The 22,663-nt window shown below is 44.9% G+C and overlaps 1 protein-coding gene across 1 annotated transcript in view; it reads left to right on the top strand.

Annotated features, from left to right (window-relative positions):
- Window positions 1-22,663, top strand: part of SRMS (src-related kinase lacking C-terminal regulatory tyrosine and N-terminal myristylation sites) — a gene marked incomplete at its 5' end in the record, with an annotated part of 63,976 nt that overhangs the window by 40,744 nt on the left and 569 nt on the right. The window contains 6 exons of the mRNA XM_081323796.1: window positions 5,287-5,408; window positions 9,938-10,104; window positions 13,092-13,233; window positions 15,937-16,092; window positions 19,096-19,277; window positions 21,832-21,988. Of these exons, the coding sequence (XP_081179922.1) occupies window positions 5,287-5,408; window positions 9,938-10,104; window positions 13,092-13,233; window positions 15,937-16,092; window positions 19,096-19,277; window positions 21,832-21,988 (926 nt within the window). The remainder of the gene's footprint in view (window positions 1-5,286; window positions 5,409-9,937; window positions 10,105-13,091; window positions 13,234-15,936; window positions 16,093-19,095; window positions 19,278-21,831; window positions 21,989-22,663) is intronic.

Here is a 22,663-nt window from a genome sequence, read left to right on the forward strand (position 1 = left end):
TATTGGAAGACTGTTATCATGTCATCCTTAGACCTTCTCTTCAGTAGAGTAGACCTACCCAGTTCCTGCAACTGTTCTTCATATGTTTTAGCCTCCAGTCTCCTAATCATCTTTCTTGTTCTTCTCTGCACTCTTTCTAGAGTCTCAGTATCTTTTTTATATCATGGGGACCAAAACTGGATGCAGTATTCCAAGTGTGGTCTTACCATGGCATTATAAAGCAGAACTAATACGTTTTCTCTGGCTTGGCTTCTTCTACCTAAATAAAAAAACGTCCAGGCGGAATGGTGCTTTATGCAGTTTCATGGTGCTTTCAGATCCCTCTGCCCCATTCATGGACCGAAGAAGAGAGATCTTCTGTCCAAGATCATCTTCTCTCCTATCAAGTCTATCCTTCTTCCTGCTGGAGATCTGATGGGGCTTTCAACCCTCTTTGATGTCTTACTCCATCACCTTCACTCCTGGGAAAGCTTTTACCATTTTCTCCCAATGGACCAGGTGGAAGAAGATCACAGAGGTGTGAATCACTTGGTCTGGATCTTCTGACATACCTTCGTGAATTCAGGGAATCCATGATGCAACCCTTACTGCAAGGAGGAGTCCATTCCCAGGAGCTTTAGTCTATCCAATATGCAAAGAGGTTTTAGAACATTGAATGGTTGGTTTTTCTTATGAGTCTGAAGCCAAGAAGAACAAGAGGCAGATCAAACTGGAGGTGGCAATTTTCTTGGATATCAAAGCAGGAGATTGCATAAAAGTTGCAGAATCCACATGCAACATTACGGAATAGCAGAATTGGAAGGGACCTTGGTGGTCTTCTAGTCCAACCCCCTACTCAAGCAGGAAACCCTTGGACTACCGAGACTTAATAAACTCTGTTTTATCAATAATAATACCAGGATGCTATATAGCTTCCTTACAACAAAACAGAATAACAGGGTTGGAAGGGACCTTGGTGGTCTTCTAGTCCAACCTCCTGCTCAAGTAGGAGACTCTATGTCATTTCAGAAAAATAGTTGTCCAATCTCTTCTTAAAAACCTCCAGTGTTGGAGCACCCACAACTTCTGGAAGCAAGCCGTTCCACTGGTTAATTGTTCTCACTCTCAGGAAATTCCTCCTTATTTCTAGGTTGCTTTTCTCCTTGATGAGTTTCCATCTGTTGCTTCTTGTCCTGCCCTCAGGGGCTTTAGAGAAAAAAGATTGACTCCCTCTTTATGACAGCCCCTCAAATATTGGAAGACTACTGTCATGTCACCTCTTGTCCTTGTCTTCATTAGAGTAGACATTCCTCGTTCCTGCAACTGTTCATTGTACCGTTTAGCCTCCAGAACCCTTATCTCTGTTGCTCTTCTCTGCACTCTTTCTAGAGTCTCAACGTCTTTTTTGATATCGTGTCAATGAGGATTGAATGCACAATACTAAGTGTGGTCTTACCAGTTCAGTTTAAAGCGGTACTAATATTTCACCTGATCTAGATGCTATTCCCACTTGAGAATTTATTTATTTATTTATTTATTAAATTTTTATACCGCCCTTCTCCCGAAGGACTCAGGGCGGTGAACAGGGCATATCTTAAAACTACAAAAGTACAAAAGTTAAAAAAGAATTAAATTATTGCCCACAATAAAAACAATAAAAAATATATATAAATATTAAAACCCTAAGTGATTCCCCATCAGGCCAGGCCAGCTTGTTCAAATAAATGGGTCTTTAACCCGCGCCGGAAGGAGCGGAGATCCGGTGCCATCCGGAGCTCAACCGGCAGCTGCTTCCACAAAGCCGGAGCGCCCACAGAGAAGGCCCTCCCCCTGGGGGCCACCAGCCGACATTCTCTGACTGGAGGCACCCTGAGGAGGCCCTCTCTGTGGGAACGCACGGGGCGGAGGGGAGTCGACGCCGGCAGCAGGTGGTCCCCGAGGTATTCCGGACCCATGCCATGTAAGGACTTAAAAACCATCACTAAGACCTTGAACCTCACCCGGAAGACAACTGGTAACCAATGCAGCTCGCGGAGCAAAGGTGTAACATGGGAGTACCGGGAAACTCCCAAGACAACTCTCGCGGCCGCATTCTGTACCAGTTGGAGCCTCCGAGTGGTCTTCAAGGGAAGCCCCATGTAGAGAGCATTGCAATAGTCAAGACGAGAGGTCACGAGCGCATGAGTGACCGTACACAGGGCATCCCGGTCTAGATAGGGCTGCAACTGCCGCACCAGGCGAACCTGTGCGAAATGATGGTTAGGCTAAATCAGAATCTACTTTGCAATTAATAATAATGATGATGATGATGATGATGATGATGATGATGATGTTGGAAGAGACCTTGGAGGTCATCTAGTCCAACCCCCTCCTCAGGCAGGAAACCCTCTACCATTTCAGACAAATGGCTGTCCAGTCTCTTCTTAAAAGCTTCCAGCGTTGGAGCATTCACAGCTTCTGGAGGCAGGTTGTTTCACTGGTTAATTGTTCTCATTGTCAGGAAGTTTCTCTTTAGTTCCAGGTTGCTTCTCTCCTTGATTAGTTTCCATCCGTTGCTTTTTGTCCTGCCTTCGGGCGCTTTGGAGAATAGTTTGACTCCCTCCTCTTTGGGGCAGCCCCCAAGATACTGGAACACTGCTATCATGTCACCCCTAGTCTTTCTCTTCATTAAACTAGATGTCCCCAATTCCAGCAACCGTTCCTCATATGTTTTAGCCTCCAGTCCCCTGATCATCTTTGTTGCTCTTCTCTGCCCTCTTTCCAGAGTCTCAACATCTTTTTTACATCGTGGTACCAAAAGAGCCTTGGTGGAGCAGTGGGCTAATGCCTCCTTAAGTAACACCAGCTGCCTGCAATTAGTGCAGGTTCGCATCCCACCAGGCTCAAGGTTGACTCAGCCTTCCATCCTTCCGAGGTAGGTAAAATGAGGACCCAGATTGTTGGGGGCAATTAAGCTGACTTTGTAATAATGCCGCTTGGGTGTGTGTGTGTGAAAGCCCTAATAAGCAGGCATATATATAGAATGAAGGCTACTGCTAAGCTTGTAAGCCGCCCTGAGTCTTCGGAGAAGGGCGGGATATAAATGGAATTTAAAAAAACCAAAAAAAAAACTGGATGCAGGATTCCAAGTGTGGCCTTACCACTTTTTTAAAGGCAAGATAAACGTAGAATCATAGGGCTGGAAGGCCTCAGAGATCTTCTAGTACAGCCCCCTACTCAAGGCAAGAGTTCTTATACCATCCCCGTCAAATGGTTGTCCAAGCTATTCTTGAAAATCTCCAGCGAAGATGCCTCCACAAGTCCAGGAGGCAAGCTATTCCACTGGTTAATTGTTCTTAGTGCTTCCCCTTGTTCATCTGGAGAGTCACGGCTGCCATCTTGCCCATTGGGACCCTCTCTGTGGATAGAGCCTGGGTTGTATAGTGGCTTTGGATCTGGAAGGGATAGGAAAACCAGCTGTGGGGAGAAGTTGCTGGAAACAATAATAACAAGAGCATTTTGAAGAGTGGGAAAGTTGGAGGAATAAAAATTCAGCCCTCACTGAACATGTTCTTTCTTTCCAGCACATGTCAAGACACCTTTACTAACCGAAAGCTTTAAACAAGACCAATCCTGCAGGAAACTAAAACAAAAGAAAGGCTAATTATTTCAGTGAGGTTTGAGACTAGACAACTATCTTTTTCTTTTGATGAAGAAGACTTGCTTAGTTCTTCCCCTGCCTGTAATTGCTCCATTGGAATATACCTCTTCACTTCAAATTACCTAGTAGGGCTGTATTACTATTATTCGTCTCATCTTTCCTATTATCTATTTCCTTATATTCTTATGACTATAACTTGTTGTGATCTACATTGTTTTATTTAGTATCCTGGTATGATTTATGTTGATTGCTTATTTAGTATCCTATGACTATCACTAAGTGTTGTATCTTACGATTTATGATGAATGTATTTTGATTATTATCATGCTTTATCACTTGTTGCTTGTATGTACAGTGAGAGCTTATGCACTGGAGACAAATTCCTTGTGTGTCCAATCACACAAGAATAGAATTCTATTCTATTCTATTCTATTCTATTCTATTCTATTCTATTCTATTCTATTCTATTCTATTCTATTCTATTCTATTCTATTCTATTCTATTCTATTCTTAATTCTATTATATTCTATTCTAATTCTATTCTATTCTTATTTCTATTCTATTCAATTCTATTCTTATTTCTATTCTATTCAATTCAATTCTATTTTATTCTGTTCTATTCTCTATTCTGTTCTATTCTCTATTCTATTCTATTCTATTCTATTCTATTCTATTCTATTCTATTCTGTTCTATTCTTTTTATTCTATTCTATTCTATTCTTAATTCTATTCTATTCTATTCTAATTCTATTCTATTCTTAATTCTATTCTATTCTATTCTATTCTATTCTATTCTATTCTATTCTATTCTATTCTATTCTATTCTATTCTCTATTCTGTTCTATTCTCTATTCTATTCTGTTCTCTATTCTATTCTGTTCTATTCTATTCTCTCTATCTCTATCCCTTTCCCTATCTCTATCTTTCTATCTCTATATTATGTGAGTCATACTTAATGCCAATACAGGAGAATCTCTGTAGCTCAGGGTTGAAATGAGGGGTCCTTGGTGCTCTCTGAGCTTGGTGGTTTTCTTGCAGACATTTCATGACCTATAGTAGGTAACCTCATAAACGCACTGATGATCTTACCTAGTCTCAACAATGAAACATCTACAAGAAAACCACCAAGCTCAGAGAGCACCCAGCATCCCTCACCTTCCTGATGGCCAGAAAAACAACAGCATTGTAAATAAGAAATGGCGATAACCTTTTTAATTACAGTCATCAGATTTAATCATTGTTAAAATATAGAGATATCTAGAGAAAGTCTCAGGGAGTTGGCATGAGCAGAGCCGGTCTTTTCCTGAACTTGAAAATGCCCCTGATTAAAATCCAGTGCATGGCAAGCCAAAGCAGTGAATCACCGTTTTGCAAGAGAGGATGGAATTTCATTGTTTATGTAAAGGATAAGCATGCTGGAAACATCATGTCTCAAGCATCACTGACATGTTCCAGTGTACCAGCACTATGTAAATATTTTTAAACAAAATTCAAGCAAGCATTTTTTAAAAAAAAAAAATTGGAACGACCGAGAATGCTTTTGGGGTGCCCTGAACGCGACTTAGGAGTTTGAAATGTTTTTTCTTTCTTTTTCTTTCTTTCTTGTACTGAAGACCGCTGAGAGGTTGGCTTATAGTTTAATCAGCTCTCATCTCTTTTCTTCTCAGTTGGTACATAAGTGGAATCACGAGAAATAAGGCCAACCAGCTACTTCTCTCCCCCCCAAATCACCACGGCTCCTACCTTATTCGGGACAGCGAGAGTAACAAGGGAGAATACTCTCTGTCAGGTAAACTACATCTTACTCTTCATGCCACAGGTAGTCCTCTTATCATAGTTGACCACCAAGGTCAAGGGTCTTCAAACCTGGCCCTTTTATGACTTGTGGACTTCAACTCCCAGAATTCCTCAGCCAGTGTGCCTGGCATGCTGAGGAATTCTGGGAGTTGAAGTCCACAAGTCATAAAAGGGCCAGGTTTGAAGACCCCTGGATTGGATGGCCCTTGTGGAGCCAACACCATTCTCCCTTAATTCTCAACAGTATCAAACACTGTAAAATTAATTTGTTTTCAGAGACAATCGGACTCTGGTGGCTCTTACGGCAGGCGATTCGGTTACTTGTTTTTGCAGGAGTTCCTGCTTCACCACTGGCCTCCCACTCATATTTCCTAGCAGCAGAAGCAGGTCTTCCAAGGGGAAGGGTGGCAAGGTGGCTTTGCAGCTCTCTCCTCCCTCCCATGGAAACTACTGGGATGTTTTGCAGCCAGGCAAATAAACACCAGGTGGAATGAGGACGTGTAGGAGTGGAGGTGGAGGCTGTCTCAAGTCATTTATTTTGCTTTCCTTTAACCCAGAGTTTTGCCTTTGGTGAGGAGGTGCTGGTGGTGATTGTTTTGCTAGAGCATTTGGATCAGTTACAGGTGGGACAGCGATTTTCACTGCTCAGCATTTTTGATTAGCAAAAGCTAAGTGGATTGTGAATTGCAGCCAGGCAGCTTTTGAGGGATTAGGGAGTGGAAGGACAAATGTGTGGAAATGAAGAAAAAAAAAGTTCTTGGAATGCAAATACTTGCTGTTTTTTGCACCCCTCGGTTTAAAAGCCAGCCCAGAATGTGTTTGGATTCCTTCCTTCCTTCCTTCCTTCCTTCCTTCCTTCCTTCCTTCCTTCCTTCCTTCCTTCCTTCCTTCCTTCTTTTTTCTTTCTTTCTTTCTTTCTTTCTTTCTTTCTTTCTTTCTTTCTTTCTTTCTTTCTTTCTTTCTTTCTTTCTTTCTTTCTTTCTTTCTTTCTTTCTTTCTTTCTTTCTTTCTTTCCAGCTCCTTGTACAACTGGCCAGCTGGAAGAAAGGAGGCAATTAATATCTATTAGGGACGCGGTGGCTCAGTGGGTTAGGATGCTGAGCTTGTCGATCAGAAGGTCGGCAGTTTGGTGGGTCGAATCCCGAGTGCTGCGTAGCAGAGTGAGCGCCTGTTACTCGTCCCAGCTTCTGCCAACCTAGCAGTTCGAAAGCACGTAAAAATGCAAGTAGAAAAATAGGGACCACTACGGTGGGAAGGTAACAGCATTCCGTGCGCCTTTGGCGTCTAGTCATGCCGGCCACATGACCCCGGAGACGTCCTCGGACAAGCGCTGGCTCTTCGGCTTTGAAACAGAGATGAGCACCGGCCCCTAGAGTCGGAAACGACTAGCACGCATGTGCGGAGGAACCTTTACCTTTACCTTTAGGACTAAAGAGAACCAGGGTCTTAATTTAGTTGCTCACATGTTACAGCTAACAGGCGGCTGTATAATTTCTCTGGATATTGAGCAGCAAAGCAGGATGCATGGTTTGCCATGCAAGGAAACCCCAGGCACCCTGAAAACAAATCTCTCCAATTTGCAACACAAAAGACATGAGTGTCTCCTCCACCTTAATCTGTGTGATAAATTCATTCCAGAAAATTTGGATTTTTTTTTTTAAAAAGTTAATTACTAAGCACACTCCAATTCCTTGGGTGTAATTACACTAAGTGTTGCAATAAACAAAGGTATTCTGCCTACACAAATTGCATGGAGCAAAGGATGAACTAGCCCCAAGCCACACCAAGCCTTTGCACAATTAGGAGTGACTAACAATGGCAATAGACCATCTCACGAATTCTTATCCTTTCACAGCTGATCATGTTTGAATTGTGGCGAGTGCAATTCCCCAGAATTCCAAGCCAGCAATTCCAACAGGTGGCAACGCAACACAGCTTGAGGGCATCTGCCTGGCATGGCTGAGCTAAACACAAGGAAACCTATTGATGACAGTCCTGGAATTCCTCGCAAAAATGTCATGAATGAAGGAATAGGTAGTTGTCACTGCCTCAACCTCCATCTGTTCCTGTTTTTCCTAACCTAGGTCAACATCCATCATGAAGGAAATCAAAGGTTGCTGTATCTTCCCAAACGTGCCGAGATTATTTTCAAGCATTTGTGCCCCAGAGGCATTTTCTACCTTCTTAGTTCATCTCCTCAGGGAATCATGGGAAATGTAGTTTCCCGTCAAACATGTGCAACATCCTTATTCCTCTCTCCTTGTGGCTGGTGAGACCACCTTTGGTTTGGAATATTCTGGACAATTCTGGGCATATTTCCTGGAAATTGACAGATTGTTCAGAAGACGAATATGACTTGGAGAGACACTTCTTATGAGGACAGGCTGAAGGAACTTGGTGTTGTGATTCAGGGTCAGCCTGTGGGTTCGGCAGCCGGGTCGGATGACTCGGATGACTCAGACGAGGGGGAGGAGGAGGGTGTTGAAGACGAACTTGCTGATGATGGCTTGGAGGCTTCGCAGAGCCCCCAGCCAGGCCCCTCTTACTTGGTGGAGACTCAGCTGCGCGAGCCCGACAGTGCGGATGATGATGACCCACCCCCTGTTCAAGGACGCCCGACGCAGGAGGCAGTCAAGCAGGAGCAAGCAGAGAAAGGCTGTGGGACTTCTCGGAAGGAGGCACAGGGAGGCCACGCCCTGAACTCTAATAAAGGGAGTGTTTGGGGAAGGGCTGGTTGCTGAAAGCAACCGCTCCGTTTGAGGATCAAAGCTCCGGTATCTTGTTTCATGTTTTGTTGTTTGTTTGTGTAATAAACTTGGCAGACGTTTCCCAGCCTCAGACGCTTTCCAGCCTCTGCCGTTTGTACAGGGGTTGCCTTTCTGCAAGGCCGGTAGCAGGCTGGTACAGAACACTTGGTAGGGTCCGTTTGGAGAAACGAACACCCACGAAAGACATGATATCAGTGCTCAGATACGTAGAAAGGGGCCATAAGGAAGATGGTCAGCAATTATTTTTTCCCATGGTCATTGAAACCAGGATCAGAAATAATGGATGTAAGTTGCAGGCACTTCGCTCAAATATAAGCAAAATAATTCCAGACATCAGCAAGTCTTATCTACATGGTGTTGTGATTCAGGGTCAGCCTGTGGGTTCGGCAGTTGGGCCGGATGACTCAGAGGAGGAGGAGGGGGGTGTTGAAGACCTTGCTGAGGGGGTTGAAGATCTTGCTGATGATAGCCCTCAGCCAGGCCCCTCCCACTTGGTCACCATGGAGACCCAGCTGTGTGAGCCTGACAGCGTGGATGAAGATGACCCACAGCTGGCCCTGTTCAAGGACGCCCGACGCAGGAGGCAGTCAATTAGGAGTAGACAGAGGAAGGCAATGGGGCTTCTCAGAAGGAGGCAGAGAGAAGCCACGCCCTGAACTTTATATAAGGAGAATGTGTGGGGAGGGCTGGTTTGCTGAAGGCAACCGCTCGGATAGTTCATGTTTCTTAAAGCTCCGGTATCTTGGTTTGTCTTGTTCCGTTTGTTTTTGTTGCAATAAATTTGGCAGGCGTAATTCCAGCCTCTTGCCTTCTTGAAAAAGGGGTTGTCCCTGCCTTTTCTGCAGGGCCAGTAGCAGGCTGGTACAGAACACATGGTAGGTACAATAAATGATAATACTACCTAGACAGGAAAAATAAAATTCTGGAGTTGGTTCTGGATTCACCATCTCAGCAGCTTCTTGAGAGCTTCTCACAGAAAAAACGGAGTCAACAGTACTAAGGGCAGGGCGAGAAGTAAAGAGTGGAACCTTATCAAAGAGAGACTCAACCTAGAAATTAGAGAGAAGTTTCCTGTCAGTCAGAACAATTAACCAGTGGAACTACCTGCCTCCAGAAGCTGTAAAGCTGCTCCAACACTGGAAGTTTTTAAGAAGAGACTGGACAACCGTTTGTCCAGAACGATATGCCTGGGAAGCAGGGGGTTTGGATGAGAAGATGTATGTTGGTCATTAAACAAATCGTGGTCATAGTCACACAGCTGCAGGATGCTGCAACCAGTTGTAAATGTGAGCCTGTTGCCGAGTGCCCAAATTGCGATGACATGACCACACGGGGGTGGTGTGATGGTCGTAACTGCAAGGACTAAGTTACTTTTTGCAAGGTACAACGAACCATTGTTAAATGAGTGGCCTTATGCCCAGGACTACCTGTGATGCAAATTACTTTTCATATCACAGGGTGGTCGCTGTGGGGAAAATAGGAGGAGGAGGGACTATTAGATATGTTCGCCGCCTTGAGTTATTGGTAAAAATAATAAAAAGTGGGATATAAATAAAATAATATAAAATAAAATAAAATAAAATAATAAAATAAATCATAATAAAACAAAATAATTAAAATAAAATAGTAAAATAAAATAAAAATGAACCAGGGAGCTGGGTGACAAACAATGCTGGTGCCTCCTAAACTATAGAAAGGGAAATTGCAAAGTTGATGCAACTTCTGTCGCGTTCTCTTTTCCTTCCATCTGCAGTTCGCAACCGCGGAAAAGTACGACATTTCAGAATCTTCTTGAATCCCGCCGGACGTTTTTACTTGGAAAAAGCGCACGTCTTCTCGAGTCTGGAAGAGCTCCTTGCTTATTACAGAGCCAACTGGAATATCATTGAGTGCCCCTTATCTCAGCCCTGCGTCCAGAAGGTGAGTGGAAGAACATGTCACCACCCTGTGATTTTTCTCCATCCCTGACAAACGTCCAGGAGCTGGCTGTTTATTGGGGAGTGGGGGAGTGTTTGTTTTCGCTTTGCCTTTGGATCTGCTTCAGGTTTTTCTTTTGAAATGTGTTTTCCCCCCCCCCCTCAAAAGTCAAGCCGTTAGTTTTAGTCGCCCCCTTCCATGGTAAACAGTTTACAGGATCCAGTCTGAGTCAGTCACTGGAACCAAAGGTTTATTCTTCCAAGTGTTTGGGCTCACTCTGGAGCCCATTCTCAGGGGATTCTCTCTCTCCAGAATGTGTCACAGATTTGATCCATGCTGGAACATACCTTCATTCATACTGTATAAACCAGGGGTGTCAAACTCAATTTCATTGAGGGCCGCATCAGCATTGCAGTTGCCCTCAGGGGGCCGGGTGGGTATGGCCAGGGTGGGCGTGGCCTACTGGGTGGGCGTGGCTAGAGTGTGTATGGCCTACTGGGTGGGCGTGGCCAGCTCTACATCGTTCGCATCAAGGGTGCCTATGGGGGCCTGGGCAGGAGTGGGACAGATCTGAGGGTCTCTGGCAGGAGGAGGGTCTCTGGGCCAAGGCAGTGGGGGCCGTTCCCTCACTCTTTCCAGGATGGCTTCGCGGGCCGCATGAAACCACTTCACGGGCCGGATCTGGCCCCCGGGCCTTGTGTTTGACGTGTCTGCTGTAAACTATTTATAGCTCAACCTTAGCAGTGTGCTGCAGCAGCCGAAAAAGCCAATACAATCCTTGGTTGTATAAACAGAGGCATAGAATCAAAATCACGTGAAGCATTAGTACCGCTTTATAACTCCTTATTAAGGCCACACCAGGAATATTGCATCCAGCTTTGGTCACCACATTACAATAAAAAAAGAAGATGTTGAGACTTTGGGAAAAGTGCAGAGAAGAGCCACTAAGATGATTAAAGGACTGGAGACAAAAACATATGAGGAACGGCTGCAGGATTTGGGTTTGGCTAGTCTAAAGAAAAGAAGGACTAAGGGGGGGGGGACACGATAGCAGTATTCCAGTATTTGAGAGGTTGCCACAAAAAAGAGGGAGTGGGGGGTCAACTTATTTTCCAAAGCACCAGAGGGCAGGAGAAGAAACAAGGGATGGAAAGTGATCAAGGAGAGAAGCAACTTGGAATTCAGGAGAAACTTCCTAACAGTGAGGACAATCAACCAGTGGAACAGCTTGCCTTCAGACATTGTGGGTGCTTCATCACTGGAGGTTTTTAAGAAGAGAGTGGGCAGCCACTTGTCCGAAATGCAGTGGTGGGATTCAGCCGGTTCGCACCAGTTCGGTAGAACCGGCAGCTAAATTTTGTTGAGTTTGGAGAATCGGCTGAACGCACACTGCTTCTGGAAGTCCGTTCTAGGCTTCGGAGGCCTGTCTTATTATCGATGGAAAAGAATTTGAAGAACATGTTCCACAGGCCCACAAGAGTTTTCCTTGCACCGTGAATAGAAGCTGACTGATGGGAGGTTCAAAAGCAATTTATGATGGAGTCAAGTTGAAATGCAGTCTCCTTTGGTCTAGTCTAGTGTTTAAGGCACCGAGCTTCTTGTCCCAAGGGTGCATTTTTCAGGAGGCAACTGGACTTTCTTGTTTTTCTTTGAAGATGTTTCACTTCTCATCCAAGAAGCTTCTTCCGGTTCTGACTGGATGGTGGGGAATAGAAGGATTTATGTTCCTTGCAGACAGCTGGTCATTTGCCTTCTTTAAAGAGAGCCATTGAGGCCACCTGGAAGTTCCTCTGTGTCCTCAAGGTCACCTGAGTGGTGCAAATGAGTGGGGAGCCTCCTTGGAAATGCTGAAAGGACGGCATTGTAGTCTGGAGATAGTTGATGTTGTATCCCTCCCTCTCTGTTGAGAGGGCTGTTCAATTTTGACATGGATGCCCTCTTTGACCCCGCTTTCAAACCAGCGGTCCTCTCTATCCAAAATGTGGACTTTTGAAAAGGCACGTTTGGGACAGTCATGACCTGGAGGACTGAGAATCTCCAAGGTCACCCAGCTTCTTGATTGTCCACAATATTCTCAAGCGTCTTCTCCAAAGTTCAAAAGTGTCAATACTCTTCTCTGCTGCTTCTTCAAAGTCCAACTTTTGTTTCCATAGAGTGTCACAAGGAACAGCGTGGCTTCCACATTTTTGATATTTACAGCTGTAGACCCAACACAACTTCTGAATATCTTTTCCAAGGCCTTCACGGCTGCTCTTCCGCCACTTATTTCTTGTCCCCTTCTTCCTTGACTGTTGATGGTTATTCCTTAAAAGGCCAGAAGCTCTCCACTACTAGGAAATTCCGAGGTTTGTAGACTAGACTGGAAAAATAAAAAAATACTTTGACTCCAATTGAGTCAATGATCTCCTGCAACCATCTTGTTCAAGATTTCTTTAATCCTTCCTCTATCCAGACCTGCCTTGTTTTGGTCACCACAACATAAAAAAGATGTTGAGACTCTGAAAAGAGTGCAGAGAAAAGCAACAAAGATGACTAGGGGTCTGGAGGCTAAAACATATAAAGAACGGTTGCAGGAATTGGGAATGTGTAGTCTAATGAAGAGAAGGGTGAGGGGTGACATGATAGCAGTGTTCCAATATCTCAGGGGCTGCCACAAAGAAGAGGGAGTCAAGCTATTCTCCAAAGCACCTGAAGGCAGGACAAGAAGCAATGGATGGAAACTAACCAAAGAGAGAAGCAACCTAGAATTAAGCAGAAATTTCCTGACAGTTAGAACAATTAATCAGTGGAACACACCTGCCTCCAGAAGTTGTGGGTGGGATCTCCATCACTGGAGATTTTTGAGAGGAGATTGGACAACCATTTATCTGAAATGATATAGAGTTTCCTACTTGAACAGAGGGTTGGGCTAGAAGATCTCTAAGTTCCCCCTTCCAACTCTGTTATTCTGTTATCTGGATCGTTTCTCTCTAATCTTACCCCTTCTACAGAAGCCTTCTGAGATGGATCAGTGGGAACGTCCCCGATCTGAATTCCAGCTCTGGAGGAAGATGGGCGAAGGATGTTTTGGAGAAGTTTGGGAAGGAATGTGGAAGAACACAGTGCCTGTGGCCATCAAAATTATGAAACAAGGTTTGTAGAGTGCAGAACCTATCCTCTCTTGCGCAATGTCTTGTCTGCCTGTTTCTTAAGAGGTGGATTAGTCAATCCCCCATGAGTAGACCAGAGGTGAACGATGGGGTCTGAGATTGAATCCACCAGCCGAACAAGGAAATGAGAATGACTTCCCCCATCTGGAAAACAGATGGAGAAATAATAAGCCATGATAGTAGGAGAACAATAGAACAAGCACTGTGATGCCACAATGCAAACACCACCCTAATAGCCTTGTATCCTGGTGCCTGTTGCAAGCACACAGTCACAGGATTGGCATCACAAAATTCTGGCACAATTGTTGACCTTTTAATTGTCTTGCACCTCCCTAAGGATGCTGCTGTTATCAGAAGTAATGGAGTAATGATAACAATTGTGCCCATAGATATTAATCCAAATAGTTGTTAATAAACTAGGTGAGTTGATCTCTTGGGTTATTCTATCCTCACAAAGGAAAAGACACGTGGAAGGGAGCAAAGTTCAGGTTGATGCTAAATACATTTTTTTTATTTGAAAAGTCCTACGTTACTCTGATACTTGGTGATATTCTGCACCTAGTTCAGTTTGCAGATTTCTGGATCCTGCAAGCCATGTTCCAAGTCCAGGATGAACTAACCAAGCTGGACAGAAACATCTTCCAGTTCTCATTCAATCTGATGAAAGAAAATGTCCATTGGAATAAAGGATTAGATTAGATTAGATTAGATTAGATTAGATTAGATTAGATTAGCATAAACACTCCTATCTTGAGCAAGTGGTTGGACTAGATTAGAGGACCACCGAGGTCCCTTCCAGTCCTACATTTTATAATCCTAGGGTTTTGGGTTTTTTTCAAAAAAAACCCCAATTTTGGAGAAAGCTTCCTTGGCAGAACATCCTTTTATTTAGTGCTTCTAGCAAATATTCTAAATTTTCACTGCAAACGTTTTCTGCCTTGCTTCCCAGCCTTCAGTTAAAATTCCAATGAAAGGTAACTGGGGCTTTCTCCAGATCAGTTTGTAAAATCACCACTACCTGGAGATTCATTCATTTATTGCATTTATTAGTCAAATTTATGCAGCTGCCGCTGCTATAACCCAAGGCAACTCTGGGAAGTGTGCCACAAACAGGTAAAATCCCATATAAAAAACAAAAACAAACCACAGATATTTTAAAAAGCACCTTGAATTGGACCTAGAAACAAAGTGACAACTGAAGAAGCTTGGGAAGCAGTGCCATGCTAGGAATTCTAGGAATGTGTTCTAGGAATGCACATAGCTGCCTGCTCTCTTGCATGCTGTACCAGCTGAGGCTTCCAGATACTCTTCAAGGGCAGCCCTATGTAGGGTGCATTGCAGTAGTCAATCTGGAGGTGACTAGGGGATGAATGCCTGTGAGCAGGGCCTGCCAATCCAGGAATCCATGGCTTGAGAAACTGTAGGCGAATCTACGGTTCTTATTCTGCCCCCCCCCCGCGCCCCTTGGAGAAATTAGGAGAATTATCCATCCAGTTTTTCTGCCTGTAAATTTGAGGAAGTTTTGAAAGAATATTAATGATAACTGAATAGCCTAATTACATTTACGATCATCGTAGTAGCAATACTAGAACATTGTATTATTCATCTCTGTTGTCAATATAACGGTCCAGGAAAGATTAGCAAGGTGGACAAGCAGGTCAGCAAAGCAAGGAGGCCTTCAAAAGTCTAAATTTACAAGATGCCCCATCACGCAAGGTCCTCACCCCAAGTTGCAAGATGAATAGACAGGAGTCTCAGCCATGTTTGAACCCAAAGTTATCTTCTTTAATGTTGAAGAATGCTTGGAGAAAACATCTAGGGCAGTGTTCATAGAGGGATAGAATCAAGATAACAGGAAGTGGTACCAACCAATATAAAAAACCATGTTGAGATTCTAGAAAGAGTGCGGAGAAGAGCAACAAAGATGATCGGGGGACTGGAGGCTAAAACATATAAGGAACGGTTGCAGGAACTTGGTATGTCTAGTTTAATGAGAAGAAGGACTAGGAGTGACATGATAGCAGTCTTCCAATATCTCAGGGGCTGCTACAAAGGGAGGGAGTCAAGCTATTCTCCAAAGCACCTGAAGGCAGGACAAGAAGCAACGGATGGAAATTAATCAAGGAGAGAAGCAACCTGGAACTGAGGAGAAACTTCCTGACAGTGAGGACAATTAACCAGTGGAACGGCTTGCCTCCAGAAGCTGTGAATGCTCCAACACTGGAGTTTTTAAAGAAGAGATTAGACAACCATTTTTCTGAAGTGTTATAGGGTTTCCTGGGTTGGACTAGAAGACCTCCAAGGTCTCTTCCAACTCTGTAATTCTGTCTCCCAGCCTTAGGCATTTCCAGGTGGGCGGACTTCAACTCCCAGAATTCTCATCAATGATCATGCTGGCTGTGGAATTCTGGGAGTTGAAGTCCACTCTCCTAGAAATGCCCAAGGTGGAGGAAACATGACCTAGGGCAGGGGTGGGGAACCTTGGCTCTTTTATGACTTGTGGACTTCAACTCCCAGAATTCCTGAGCCAGCATGGGAGTTGAAGTCCACAAGTCATAAAAGAGCCAAGGTTCCCCCCACACACACACTAACCTAGGGCTTCCAGATGTGCTGAAATGAGAGAACAAGCCCAGACATTGTATGCGCAAGCAATCCATCCTGCAAATGTCTTTTGTCTCCTTCACAGCTGACATGAGGGACGACTTTGTCAAGGAGATCCGGAACTTGAAAAGTCTGAAACACACAAGACTCATCAAACTTCTGGCGGTCTGTTCTGTGGGGGAGCCAGTTTATATCGTCACAGAGTTGATGCGGAAGGGCAATCTCCATAGTTACCTCAACAGTGAGTATTCATCTGAGATTCCAGGCCCAAACGTCCTACAGAACTGTAGTGGGCCAGTCCAGTGTCAAAATGGTGGTCATGACAAATTACTAAAATCCAGCACAATGAACACAACCTGCATTCTTCTGAGATCTGGACTACAGGTCATCCTCCACTTATGACCACAACTGAGTCCAAAATTCAGTCACTAAATGAATGGTTTTAAGTCACGTGACATTGCGGGGCTTTGATCTTACGGCTGTGACTACTACCTCCTTGGTTTTTATGACTCCACCTCACGGGTGCCGTTCATACACACACATATCCTTACAAGCAGTCCTCACCTTACGTCCACAGTTTCAACCAAAAATTTCTGTTGGGTAAGCAAGACAATTGTTAAATGAGTTTTCCTCCATTTTACAACCATTCTTGACACAGTTGTTAAGTGAATTACTGCAGTTGTTAAGTCAGGATCACGGCTGTTAAGTGAATCTGGCTTCCCCATTGACTTTGCTTGTCAGAAGGTTGCAAAAGGAGATCATGTGACTCCGGGACACTGCGACCGTCATAAATAGGAACCAGTTGCCAAGCATCTGAATTTTGATCATGTGACCATTGGGATGCTGCAACAGTTGTAAATGTGAAAAGGGGTCATAAGTCACTTTTTTTTTAGTGCCATCATAACTTTGAACGGTCGCTAAATGAACTGTTGCAACTTGAAGACTATCTGTAATAGTCTTCTGCTTGCAGAGAGAGAGAGAAAGAGAGAAGGGAGGGAGAGAGAGAGAGAGAGAGAGGCCTTGCATTGTTTGCTAAGGACTATACCACTAGTTGCAAAATCACCGAAGAACTGGCTCCTCCTCAGACACAATTTATAAATTCCCCTGGGAAAATTGATCTCTTATTACTTCCCCAAATTTCATCTCCGCTGGGCAGTTGGGCAGCTTCCTTTGATTCAGCTGCCATCCGAGGCAGCTCCAGTTTCAGACGAATTCCCCCTGCCGTTTCGCCATGCCCAACATGCAACCCTTTTCTATGGAGATTCTCCTCGGCTGAGGAATCTCTTGTCCAAGGCAGCCAGTTTGGCTGCTTCCCATGAGAAGTTTCCTGTGTTGAAGGACTTGACCTCTTTTCCAGATCTGGTTTGTTACCTCAGATGGGGCAACTCCCTAGAAGAGCGAGTCTGGAGCCAACCTTCTCGGTTTTCCAAGTGCCTAAACACTTTTGTCTGCTAATGAGTTTCTTTCTTGCGTCATCCCAGTGTGGGATAGCTTTGCGCAGGTGGTGGTGGTGGTGCGTCGTGTTTACAAAGTGTAATCTGTTCACATTTTCCTTCTAAGGCTCAGCCTTTCCATGCACAGAGATGGAACCATCAAACTGGTTTTCTTCTGAGGGCTGGCAGTCAAAATTCCCACTCTGAGGGAATCCAGTCCTCTGTGGGATGTGCCAGTCAAACCCAGGGGTTAATCCTCCGATAATTATGGCTGGATTTAATAAGGAAAAAAGCAAAAGCCACCCAACTGCTAAAATGTGTGGAAAGAAGCTTAGAAGTGGGCAGTTAAGGTTTTACTTCAAAATTAAGCTGCTAACCCAGAAGTCAGACTCATGGGTTTAAATTTGCTTCAGGTAATATTCTGTGGGGAAATTACCTAGACACAACTGGAGTGGGCTTAAGCATGGGTGCTAGAGAATTGTCCCAGAATTTGGTCCACGGTGGTGTTGTAAAAGAATGTCAAAAGATAACAACAGATTATCTGTTTTTTCATCTAATTTCTGACACAACACTGCCCTCTCTTGCACAGAGAAGCATAGTCGTTGACTTAGGCCCACAAGTGAGCTCACAATTTCTGGTGTTGTGGAGTTTTGCCCCATTTTAACGACTCTTCTGGCCACAGTTGCTAAACGAATCCCTGCAGTTGTTAAGTTAGGAACATGGTTGTTAAGCGAATCTAGCTTCCCCTTTGACCATGGGGTTGGTGCAAAGGTCTTCAAACTTGGCAACTTTAAGACTTGTGGACTTCAACTCCCAGAATTCCTCAGCCAGGCAAGCTGGCTGAGGAATTCTGGGAGTTGAAGTCCACAAGTCTTAAAGTTGCCAAGTCTGAAGACCCCAGGATTGGTGCAATGGTTGCTACAAAACCAGTCATATGTCACTTTTTCAGTGCCACTGTAATTTCAGATGGTCACTAAATGAGTAGCTGTAAGTCGAGGACTCTCTGAAATTCTGAGACCAGAATTTCCATTGCTAAGCAAGGCAGCTATTAAGCAAATTGCAGCCGATTTTACAATCCTTTTTTTTTTTGCTAACTTTGTAAGCGAATCACTGCAGTTGTTCTTAAGGGAATCGGGCTCTGTCATTAAGTGAATTTCCCCATTGACTTTGCTTGTTGGGAAGCCAGATGGGAAGTTGCAAATGACAGTCATGCAACCTGACGATGCGGCAACTGGGGTCACGTGAGCGTCATAAATGCATACTGGTGGCCCAAGCGCCTGAATTCTGATCACATGACTGTGGGGATGGTGTGATGGTCATAAATGTGAGGACTGGTTGCAAGTCGCTCTTTTTCAGCGCTGTTGTAACTTTGGATGGTTACTAAACCAAGGGTTGTAAACAGAGGATTACCTGTAAGTATATAAATGCATTTCAGCAAAGGATCAAAGGTTAATAACAATAGCATTTAAGACTTATGTACCACTTCATGGGAGAGGTGTAGAGTCCACCTGTTGCCCCCAACAATCCGGGCAGTGGTGGGATTCAAATACGTGAACAACCAGTTCTCTGTGTGGATGCCCCTTCCAGAAGTCCATTCTGGGCCCGGGCAACAAAAAATTAGCTACTGGTTCTGCTGAAGCGGTGCGAACAGGCTGAATCCCACCACTGCATCTGGGTCCTCATTTTATTGACCTCAGAAGGATGGAAGGCTGTGTTAGCCTAGAGCTGTTTAGGATCGAACTGCTGGCAGTGGGCAGAGTCAGCCTGCAATAGCATGTTCTAGCCACCATGGTGCCTTGTTGATTTTTCAGGTGCTGCAGGAAAGGAATTGACCACACACCACCTCCTCAGCATCTCTTGCCAGGTGGCTGACGGGATGACCTACCTGGAGGAACAACATATCATCCATCGAGATCTCGCAGCTAGGAACATCCTGGTGGGAGATGACCTTGCTTGCAAAATAGCTGACTTCGGCCTTGCTAGGCTACTCAAGGTGCGTCCGAGGAAGCTTTAACACCCTCCCTACAGCTGAGTCTAATCAGAATAGGGCTGGAAGGGACCCTGGAGGTCTTCTAGTCCAACCCCCTTCTCAAACAGGAGACCCTATACCATTTCAGACAAGTGGCTGTCCAGGCTCTTCTTAAAAACCTCCAGTGATGGAGCACCCACAACTTCTGGAGGCAAGTTGTTCCACTGGTTAATTGTTCTCACTGTCAGGAAATTTCTCCTTATTTCTAGGTTGATTCTCACCTTGATTAGTTTCCATCCATCGTTTCTTGTCTTCCCTCCAGGTGCTTTGGAAAATAAGTTGAAACACCCCCCCCCACACACACACACTCCTCTTTGTAGCAGCCTGTCAAATACTGGAATACTGCTATCATGTCTCCCCCACACTATTTCTTCTTTTCTCTAGACTAGCCATAGCCAGTTCTTGCAGCCGTTCTTCCTATGTTTTAGTCTCCAAGCCCATAATCATCCTAGTTGCTCTTCTCTGCACTTTCTCCCAAAAGTGGGAAGAGATCCTAGATCCATCCAACATTTATGTTCCTTTTGTCGACTCCAAAAACATAAATGTCTAAAAGAGCCCTCTTAAAATCTGACATACCAGCCATCCCCCTTAACGTGTCTGGGACTATCTTCACAGCCAGCAAAGTCGATGGAGGAAGCTGGATTTACTTAACAACCACGTGATTCACTGAGCAACTGTTGTGGTTTGCTTAAATGTCGTTTCAAAAAGGTCGTAGGATCAGGCATAACTCACTTAATAACTATCTTGCTAGCAATGGACATTTGGGTTCCAGTGGTAGTCATAAGTCAAGGACTGCCTGTACGCCAACTTATCTGGAACAAATATTGAACAAACGGACAAAATATAAAACAAACAAAGATAGGGGAGGTGGGTGCAGATCCAACTCTCACTTCTCCAGAGTTAGGTGCTTAATTCTCAGACAAAAACCCATAAATAGCATTTGATGTCCTCCAGATGTGTTGAGGGGATTTCTGTAGTAGCACATCTGGATGAAGTGACGAAGCAGTCCTACAAAGATGGACCCGACAGGGATGTATGATGGACAGTTGCAGGAACTGGGTATGTCTAATCTAATGAAGAGAAGGTCTAGGGACAGCAGTTGTCCATTCTTGGGGGGGCTGCCGCAAAGAAGAGGGGGACGACCTATTCTTGAAAGCATCTGAGGCCAAGACACGGAGTAGTAGATGGAAATTTATGAAGGAGAGATCCAACCTAGAACGAAGAAGATAGTGTCAGGACCCACCTCAATCCACATCTTAGGAAATAAGAACTCTTGGATGCAAGTTTAGTCCAAAAGGAAAATGTTTACTAGGATGGAATCGATTGTGGGAATACAAGACGGAATCTGACAAAAGTTACATTTCAATCCTATATAAAGCATTCCCATTTCAGCCCCTCCCCTCATCCATTTGGTCAGGCTCTCATCAGTTGCTAGGTGTCAGGTCCTTCCATGGGAAAGGGAACTCTCCTTGGTTTTATGGTTATTGCTTTCCTTTTCAGTTGTAAATGAAGATACAATCCAGACCTGTCTGTCCCCCTCCTTCCCCCAGTTAAAACATCCCCTGTTGTTTGAAAATCGCTTTAGTAACCATCCTCTTCCCCCCCCCCCTCGGAGAGATGGCAGAATCCCCAGAAATAGCACGTTGTTCTACCTATACAATTATGAAATGTGATATAAATGGATTCTGACAGATAGTAAAAATGTCATCAGTGGAACGACTTGCCTCCAGAGGTTGTGGGTGCTTCATCACTGGAGGCTTTCAAGAAGCGATTGGACAGCCATTTATCCAGAAGGGTATAAGGCAGTGATGGCGAACCTTTTAGAGACAGAGTGCCCAAACCGCAACCTAAAACCCACTTATTTATCGCAAAGTGCCAGGGCCACATCAGCACTGTGGTGCCCTCAGGGAGGGGCATGGAGGCGCCTCTGAGTGCCGCATCTGGCACGCAAAAACTGGGGGCGCAAAAATGGGCCATTGTGCTGCAAGGCGCAAAAATGGCTGCCGCAACGCCGCAGGGTGCAAATACAAGGCGCTGCATCACACAAGAATGGGGCAAGGCTAGTGAGTATCACGCAGGCACTAGCCCCGCCCCACTTGCAGCGTGTGCGTGCTCACGCATGTAAAATGCTTCCCCCTCCATTTTCTTCCAGTCCACCAATTGACAATGGTTGGTGACCTCTGTTCTACCACCTCTACTCAAGCTTGCTAGTTGGCCGCTTCATCTCCTTTGTGCTGGGCGGGGCTCCTGCTCCGGGCAGCGGTGGTGTCCTGATGGACCTGTTGCTAGTGACGGTGGTGCACATGCCAACAGAGAGGGCTCTGAGTGCTGCCTCTGGCACACGTGCCACAGGTTTGCCACCACTGGTATAAGGTCTCTGCTTGGGCAGGGAGCTGGACTAGAAGACAGCCCCCCAACACTGTTATTCTGTATGCTACTCTGAACAAGCCAGTTTTAGCTCCCCTTTCTTGAGTCTCTCTTGCTTTTGGTTGAGGACCTGTTCTTGTGTTTCTTTCAGGATGACATTTACTCCACCACCAGTAATGCTATGATCCCGGTGAAATGGACAGCACCGGAAGCCGCCATCTACCAGACGTACTCCCCCAAATCGGATGTTTGGTCCTACGGGATCCTGCTCTATGAGGTTTTTAGCTACGGACAGTGTCCCTATGATGGTAGGTCATGATAACAACAAAGGAATGATCCTGGGAGGGAAGTGGGCATCTCTCTCCCCCCTATCTTTCCCTCACAGACACACTCTTTGTAATATGGCCAATCATACTGGAAATAGGTTGGTTCTCCACCCCAACCCCATCTCCTGGGCCAGACCTGACCATCTTTCCTTTTCTCAGAACATCCAAGCGAATATTTCCAATTTCAGAAGATCTGACGTGGAGTGTCGGGGTTAAGCCAACACTCCAGCTAGAAAGGAGAAATTGGAGCCCACTGTTCTGTCCCAGCCTACATACGTCCTTGTTACTTCACAAGGCAACCCCTCTTTTAACAGTAGACTGGAAAAATAAAGCTTTTTTTAGTTGGGTTACAGACCTTGTCCACAAACAAAATGGAGCGCAAGCCAAAACAGGAAATAACTCACTGGTAAAATAAACAGACCATCATCTCTTGACACAGAAGTTCTTTGCCAACGGTTGCCTCCAGCACCCAGCCCTGCCCACACATTCCCTTTTTGTTACGCAGCCAAGGTGTGGCTTCTCACTACTTTCTCCTTCTCCCCTGGAGTCGCCCCATTGCCTCCCTCTGACCTACTCGTGTGACCTGTCTACGTTTACGTGCGTCTCTGAGGTCTTCCAGCTGTGCTTCCTCTCAGTCTGACTCAGCCTCCCAGCAAA

This window comes from Vipera berus (assembly GCF_964194415.1).
Source record: "Vipera berus genome assembly, chromosome: 3".
Lineage (NCBI taxonomy): Eukaryota > Metazoa > Chordata > Lepidosauria > Squamata > Viperidae > Vipera > Vipera berus.